We start from the raw sequence: 8,505 nt of genomic DNA, 5'->3' as shown, positions 1-8,505 counted from the left end.
CTTCCTCCGACCCGGCTGCTGCTCTTCTCTACGTCTAGGCCCTGCTCCGGTGACCACAGCGAGACGGCGAGGATGACTTCAAGACCGTGGTGGCGTATGCTGGTGGGTGGCACGTCAGGTGGAGCACGCCGAATCGTCCGGGTTTGTGGGTTTGGTGGGCGGGAGAAATCCTAGTCGGCATGCCCGACACCGACGCGGTGACGCCTGTGGGTGTCGCCCTACCTTCCTGAAGGGCGTCGGTTGTCCCTCTTCCCCAATCCCTTCCGCGTATCGGGGGAAACTCTAGGATTAGTCCGGGCAGCAGCGGCGTTGTCGTCGTTTTCCTTGTTGAAGGTGTTGCTTGATATGCGGCGTTTCGGTGTGTGCTTGGAGTGTGGTGGAATTCTCCGGAGGGCGCAGCGGTTGGGAGTCATCTTTGTTCTTGTCAAGCTGCCGGTGTTGGCATTATTTTCTTTTTCCTCTTTCTCTTGTGTTCTTTTGGGCTTTGGTTGTGCTGCGGCCCCAGCGTGCTTGTTGTATCGGTCGGTTGCTATATTAATATAGCGGGGCGAAAGCCTATTTCGAGGAGGAATACAACCGATATACTCGAGCTGGGTGACAACCATTGGTTCTAGGCTGCGGGAGCAGCTAGACTCGGGAGCTAACTTGAATATCCGACAAGTATGATTTTAATAACTAGTTGGTACGAATCCCATATGACACACATTTCCAATTTGTTATTGTGAAGTGCATGGCGTGTCTAATTTTTGAGGACCAAATGTTATCCAATTTTGTTTTAGAAATAAATCACATTATTTAGGCAGAAACCAGTTCTAAATCAACAAATTTTCACATTTATTTGAGATTAGTCACGCATGAAAGATGAAACATGCCACAAATAGATCATAGCATTTCATACATTTTTTTCATTTGTGTTTTTTAAGTTTCACATATCTAACACGTTGAGCGTACCACAACATCGTTGAGGAGCTGCGGCTCAAGAAAAAGCTTCTCACAGGGCGCCGCCGATGCATTCAAACACGACGCAGTAACATTTTTGTATCAAATTTGTGACATACCCAAAATATGATCCACATACGTTTCAGAAGTCTTTTTTTATTACCGATACCATTATTATATCAACAAATTATAACATATAATACTGATATTTGAGAGATCCTTTTTACAATCTATATTAGTTACATCACCAAATTGGTGTATGATCCAAATATATTTTTTAGAAATCCATCCATTTTTAATGCAGAAAACAGTTTCCACAGATTGTTCACACATCACATTTATTTCATTGCACGAAAAAGTTTCACGGTTTTATAAAGAAATAGGCGAATCAAATTCAATTTAAATGTTAGAGAAAATGAAAAATTGCTGAAAATTACCATCCAGATGGATTAACCACCAACAAAGCTGGATGTAAATTTGACACGAAATATTTGATTAAAATTCAGACCGAATGAGAAATATTTTTACCACCAAAATCACTCTCCAAATTAGCATCCTCCCAAGATCGAAACAAAATTCCAATAAAAGGATCATTATATGCTTCACATATAGCTTCAGTAACATGTTCTTACCAAATAAGACATAATTATGTTTAGAATTCAAATCACAATCTCAGAAACAATCCAAACTGATTTCACAATCATTTCATTGCACCACAAATATTTCAGAAACTTATAGAGAAATAGACCAATCAAATTCGTTTCAAATGTTAGAGCAAAATTTTGAATTTTTGTTTGATTCGGCAAGGATTTCTCAATGTGTGCATTCCAAAAAGAGATCAGAAAATAAAACTGATTATTGAATTGGTTGCATTGGAATTGACACGGAATAGAAAGCTAAAATTCAGGTGGAACAAAAGTAGACACCATAAAAATCACACTTCAGATCTGTATCCTCACTAGATTGAAACAAAAATAAAATCCCTAGATCAGGAAAATGAATTCAAAACCTAAACTCCACATGAACATGGTGTCGTGCTCCACTTTGTCTTCGTCTGGTCACTCTCGTGTAGGAGGCAGCCAGGCAGGGGTGCTGCACGAAGAAGGTGCGGCGAAGGAGCCAGAGCTCGAGATCTGCTCACGCACGGCGCAACCGTCCTGGCCACTATCTCGCCTTGTCGCCGCAGTACGGAGTCCGCAGGTTACGCTCCGCCGCAGCCGCCCGCTTTTTTTTTGGATCGGGATTGAGAGTGAGATTGGAAAGGGAGTCTGTCATGGTGGGGGTTCCCTTAGAGCAAGTACAATAAGGTCTAGTCAGCTAGCTACAAAGATTAAAATAATATATTTGTGTCTAGTTGGATGAAAGAGAAGATGAGAGAGAATGTGAGTGAGCTGTTATGTACTACCTCCGTTTCAAGGAATAAGGGTCCTCGTTTTACGAGCTTTTTGTTTAACCAAGAATTACTTCAAATAGATAAAGATTGTTTCTATGAAATTAATATCATTACATACGAATCCAACGATATTATATACATCTAATATAATCAAGATTTTGTTGCTCAATTTTTATGGTCAAAGTTCGTCTTGCAATACACGTGTGCGCCTTATTTCTTAAAACGGAGGTATTAAGAGATAGCTCTAGCACGTGCTTCTAAACAAAGTGTGTGAATGAAAGGTAGGTCATCCATTAAAAAAGTAGTACATTCTTCAACTATGTACTTATTGGCTTACATGCATTAGTCTGTGGCTGGCTGCGTAGGTATGTCGTGCTGTGAGTACCGGCGTAGATTACCAAGGTTGGTCCATATCGCAATCAATACGATTAAAAAACTGCATATATAGGCTAAAAGCGTGACCAAATCTTCACGCAAGATCGAACGGCGGCTGGAGCATCGGTACCGGACCGGCTCCGCTAGAAAATCCGCATTCCCCGGGAGAGCACAACTGGGGTCGAAGTGGAATGGCAGGGCAGCGAACGTACGGGCGCGCGAGCTCGGCGTCCAGACCCAGCAAAACTTCCGGGTGGGAGGAGAGAGAGAAGGAAAGTTTGAAAGGATCCGTGATTGCAGGGGGTAGGGGGCTCCTCTGGATGGGGGCACCACGTGCGGCATTGTGGAGGAGGACGCGGAGGGGACGAGGCGGAGCCGGAGGTCACGGTGCTAGGTCGGCGGCGGGGAACCGGAAGGACGAGGACGGGGAGGCGCGCCACGACGGTGAGGGTGGAGGACGCCGGCGAGGCCAGGGGCCTGCCGCCGCCGTCGCCGGCGACGGGGCCGCACGCCGGCGGCAGGTCGCGCGCGCCGCGGCGGCAGGGCGAGACCATCGCCAAGGGCCACAAGAACTATGAGCTTATGCTCAACCTCCAGCTCGGCATCAGGTACCCCCCACCTGCCTGCCCTCAACGGTTCCTCATTGAATCTCTCAATGCAGCATCCGTCAAAATGTGTGAGTTTCGACATTGTTTTTCTAATTTGTGCATTTGACATTAAAACACTTAGAAATTTGCGTTTGGCTTTGGGTATCTCACGTTTATGACCGCCGTTCGGATCATCCAGGTCCCACGGTTGTCTGAAAGTTCTCAAGAATTTCAACGTTCATTGGCATATGGCTCTATTCCCCCTCCTCCTCTAGAAACTGTTTGCATGCATAGAAAGCATGAGACTTCCGTTTATCCACCTAATGCATATTCATCTTTGATTGTTTTCGAAAGGAGGCAGCCCTTACATTAGCAATTTAAAAAAGGAACAATGTGCAAAAATGCAGCTGGGTGAGCCTAATGCATGTTCTTGTAACTGGTGAATATGAACCAGAGTGCTGTCTAATTTGATGGCTACACAGAGGATTTTTATGATCTGCCATTACATTCAAATTGCACCATTTTGGCATTCGACCAAAAAACAAAGCTTGGGATGTGCATGGATCAAAGTTTGAGGTGGTCGTCGTGTCGAAGCTTCCAGATTAATTTAATCTCATCCATATGATTTTCAGCAGGACAGCTCACCCATGGAAAATCATGTTATACTGCATTTCATTCTCTACTAACGGTAGTGGATCATAATAGTACAAGTCATTCAGCCATCTGTTGTGGATAACTCGCGACAATGTAGCTGAACATCATGTCTTTCTAACATTTGAAAATAAATTTGTTCATGTGCTTATCATCCTGTCTGGGGAACAGACACGCTGTAGGAAAACAAGGCCCTATTACGCTTGATCTCAGGTCATCAGCTTTTGACCCAAAGGAGAAAGTATGGACAAGGTTCCCTCCAGAAGGCTCAAAGTACACCCCTCCTCACAGTTCTTGCGATTTCAAATGGAAAGATTACTGCCCGCAAGTATTCCGGTTGGTCATCATTGCAATGTCTAACTTTTGTGTTATGCCTTCATCATAGTTTATCTATTCTCATTGGCAAGTTCTCATGTAATTTTTTGTAAACTGAATCACAGGACATTGCGCAAGTTATTCAAGGTTGATGCAGCAGATTATATGTTATCCCTTTGTGGCGACCAAGCTCTCCGGGAGCTCTCATCCCCTGGCAAGAGTGGAAGCTTCTTTTATCTCACAAGCAATGATCAGTACATGATAAAGACTATGAAGAAAGCTGAAGTAAAGGTTTGTGCCTTCTGATTATATCTCTCTAAATGCTTTCTGAACTTCAAATACAACCAATGGTTTTATACAGAACGTATGGAGCACTCTTTTATCATGTAGATATTTCTGAAGATGCTTCGAGCTTACTACAATCATGTCCGGTCATTCGAGAACACTCTGGTCACCAAGTTTTTTGGTCTTCATTGTGTCAAGTTAGCTGGAGCTAACCAAAAGAAGGTCAGGACTTAAAAGATATTTGGTTTTCATGCTACAGTTAATTTATTTATATATATTCTTGCTAATGTTGTAATTTATGCCTGATGATCCCTTTGATGTACTACCCAGGTTCGTTTTGTCATAATGGGAAATCTGTTCTGTTCTGATCACTTTATCCATAGGAGATTTGATCTGAAAGGCTCATCCCTTGGACGTACGACTGACAAGCCACAGACAGAAATCGACGAGTATACTATTTTAAAAGACCTTGATCTTAATTTTATATTTAGATTGCAAAAACACTGGTACCAAGAGTTCCAAAGGTGGGTGAGGCTAGTCTCTGTCAGAAATCATCACAATTTTACCTTCCAAGTTAATGTAGAAGTTCAATTTGTTGAAGCAGACAAGTCGACAAGGACTGCGATTTTCTCGAGCAGGAAAACATTATGGATTACAGTCTTTTGGTCGGTGTACATTTTAGAGACAAAAGAGTTATAATGACTGAAGGTTAGTTAAAAAAATATAAAATATTTTAACAACTTTAGCATTGTTGATATATACCTTACAAACGTCATTGTTTGAAGGTTCCTTTGATAGTGATAGCAGCAGAGGATCATCACCCCACCTATCGTCTCACCTGTCTAGAGGAGATACTGATCCAAACAGGTGAAATAAGAGCTCTTATTCGCAATACTTGTAGGCCACAGCCTTTGGTCCATTTGTGCCTTATTCTAATTTATTATTACACTTGTGCCTCACTAAAAATTATTGATCCAATGTGTTTGTCTGGTATGTCCATGCAGACCCCATGAGGATTAAACGTTACATGTAGCCATACTTGTTTGCACCCTATCATTTGTCCATTCCTTTCATATGTGCTGACTGAGTTGGATTTAACTGTATACGTGCTCAATAGCATAGGAGCAGGTACTAATATATAGCCACTCATATAGTAAATAGTGATGGAGATATATGATGTTTATCAAGGACAAATAGCTTTTTTTCCTTTCTAAATGGAAAGAAATAATAGCCAGAAATTGGTTTATACCAATATAACCCCCTTTAATACTATAAAACTGATTTAGATGTATGTCTGTATTCCTATCCATGCATTGTATGTTCTAACATAAGTACATAACCATAAAGAATATTCTTTGGATGGACAGGATGTGCACGATAAGGCTCGGGTCGAATATGCCAACAAAAGCCGAACTAACAGTACGGAGGACTGACTGTGAACCGCAGCTTATTGGTGAGCCTACCGGGGAGTTCTACGACGTCATATTGTACTTCGGGATTATAGACATACTTCAAGATTATGATATCAGCAAAAAGCTTGAGCACGCATACAAGTCTTTCCAGTACGACCCGACATCAATCTCGGCAGTAGATCCAAAACAGTATTCCAGGCGCTTTAAAGATTTTGTGTACAAAGCGTTCCAAGAAGACAACATCTGAGAACACATTTGAAACTGGAGAGCTACAAGGACATGGATTTATGCGTTGAACTGTCAAAAACATGATGCTGCTCATGACGCAGCAGGGTTTGATGCCTCTACATGTACTGTTGTATATCATGAGTCAGCAGACTCCACTGGATGAGAAGCTTCAGAGATCAGGATAATCATAAACCCTGCTTGCGAAAAGATTCCAAGGAAACTTCAGCTGGCTGGCTCTCATGTAGAAATAAGGGAAAGCGGTGCGTTTTTAATAACCAGGTCGAACTGTACATTTTTTGCTTGTTTACAAAATAGACACAGCTGCCTTTCTACAGGTGCTTTTTCCAGCCAGTGTAGCATAGCGCAGCAATGCCAAGCTATGCCTAAATAGCTATATACATGCATATAGAATTCACTAATGTTAGTTTAGATTGCTGACTTGAAGATCCTTTACTCCACGTGCGCATTTTCGGCACGCCTGAAGACTGAACTTACAGCGGTGTCTTGTAATGGCAAGTTCAGAGATGTAAATGTTTTACCTGAGTTAACATGCGACGCTTATATGATACTGCACAAGTTCACCTTATGTGTTCCTCGGGGTGTTTTCTTTGTATATCAACTATTTACAAGAGCTGGATACTGCCTTGGTGAAATCTGGCACAACTTAGTGATACAAATGCTGACAAATCCTATTGTGTGCAAGTCAAGAGCAAAATACTACATCTGAGTTGCTTACAAACACTGGGAGGGTTCGCAGTTGGGGCACTGAAGCCATACTGGCACAGCACCATAAGAATGAGATGTCAACCAAGTCCTGAACTTTGAAAGTATATATACACGTTTCATGAATTGGCACACACCACAAGTACGGAACCTAGGTAGTAGGCCTGAACTTAGAGGCAGAGCCCCCTCCATTCGGAGCTTAAAGTCATTCCATTACTCAAATGACACAGCAAGATTGCTGGCAACATGAACAAGTGCAAAGTCAAGAGCATGGCCCGGCCATAAGGCTTGGGGCTCATCCCTAAGCTTTGCACCAAAGGCGGCGAGAACGTCCGCAACACTATTACAGGCCCTGGGTGATGCGGGGTGGCCTTCGGACACCTCCACCTCAAGACCGTCAAGTGCAGCCCCGCCTATCGTCGACGCTACACCATGGCCAAGGAGTCCCCCAAGTGGACCAACAACACAAACCTCCGCCATATATGTCAAGGTGAACCCTTTCCTCTCTATGGTCGACCTCAACACCAACTTGAATGGTATGCTACCTCATGCCTATCATCATTGTGTCTATAGGTGCCGACATCGACAAGGACCAAGAGAGAAGGAACTCCCATGGTGCAAGGAAGAGAGAAGAAGAAGAAGAAGGAAAGAAGAGAAGAAGGAAGAGGAAGAAGAGGCGGGAGGAAGAGGCCCAGCCTGGCCGGTCCAGGACCCGGTCAGACCGGACCAGCAACCGGACGCCCCGGTCACAGGCCCGGTCAACCGGGCGCAAACCGGCGAAGCTCCCTCGTACCGGACGACGACCGGAAACTTCGCAGATTCCCGGTTTGCGCCCGGTCAACCGGACCCACGACCGGACCGCCCGGTCACAGGCCCGGTCAGACCGGACCCAAACCGGATCTGACGGGAATGACCCACCAAACTGCCTTAACTTATCCATTCGCTTACCTGTTTGCCCTTGCTGGCCATGTGTGCCTATATAAGCACCTAGGTCACCCCCTTAGCTCTTTAGACAAGATGATAGCTTAAACATGACTTTGAGCTTTGTCTCCCTAGGGTTTCATCCCTCTGTAATCAAGGCAACCCTTGTTGTTGATTTGGATATTGTTGAGTGAGATTCTAGTGCAAGTCACTCTCTCTCCCTCACCAATCTCTTTTCTCCAACACCAATCTCTCACCTCGGAATTCTACCGCGCGTCTCTTCCGGGTTGATTCTATTGGCGTGGTCCATCGAGCCACGAGGGTAAGTATCGATTGTATCGGGTAGGTGTGCGTGCGTGAGTTCCTCGTATTCTTCGTGTTCATCGTGTTCTTCGCGCTCTCCCTCTCCTTCCCCTTGGATTTCGGGTCAACCGCAAGATCGGGCCACAAACGGGGTCTTAGACCTCATCACTGGGGCAAAATTGTACTACTTTTAAACGGATGGAATTAAGAAAAAAAGGTTTTAATCTCCTTGATCAGTACTCCGCATGGGTCATCGATGTTGTTTAGCACCTGAACCAGAAGTTGGGAATCAGTTTCACTCTCAATGCGAGACATCCCCCCAGTTCTGAGCCACCTGAAGTGCATCCCTGCTAGATATGCAAGTGGGTCAATA

General features: G+C 44.1%; 1 protein-coding gene across 1 annotated transcript; it reads left to right on the top strand.

Annotated features, from left to right (window-relative positions):
* The first annotated feature begins 3,016 nt into the window (after window positions 1-3,016).
* On the top strand, window positions 3,017-6,771 carry LOC127332173 (phosphatidylinositol 4-phosphate 5-kinase 4). The gene is made up of 8 exons (XM_051358440.2): window positions 3,017-3,315; window positions 4,117-4,281; window positions 4,386-4,551; window positions 4,651-4,767; window positions 4,876-5,069; window positions 5,150-5,253; window positions 5,331-5,412; window positions 5,913-6,771. Exons 1-8 carry the CDS (start codon window positions 3,290-3,292, stop codon window positions 6,202-6,204), a joined length of 1,146 nt encoding a protein of 381 aa, XP_051214400.1. The 5' UTR covers window positions 3,017-3,289; the 3' UTR covers window positions 6,205-6,771.
* The last annotated feature ends 1,734 nt before the right edge of the window (window positions 6,772-8,505 follow it).

The sequence above is a fragment of the Lolium perenne genome, chromosome 4, assembly GCF_019359855.2.
Source record: "Lolium perenne isolate Kyuss_39 chromosome 4, Kyuss_2.0, whole genome shotgun sequence".
Classification (NCBI taxonomy): Eukaryota; Viridiplantae; Streptophyta; class Magnoliopsida; order Poales; family Poaceae; genus Lolium; species Lolium perenne.
Note: the sequence above shows the minus strand (reverse complement) of the source record. Positions and strands in the feature narration are given on the sequence as shown.

Coding starts and splice junctions, on each gene's coding strand:
- LOC127332173 (XM_051358440.2), top strand. CDS start 3,290: ATGCTCAACCTCCAGCTCGGCATCAG. Junction 3,316..4,116: donor AACCTCCAGCTCGGCATCAG/GTACCCCCCACC, acceptor TCTGGGGAACAG/ACACGCTGTAGGAAAACAAG. Junction 5,413..5,912: donor GGAGATACTGATCCAAACAG/GTGAAATAAGAG, acceptor TTGGATGGACAG/GATGTGCACGATAAGGCTCG.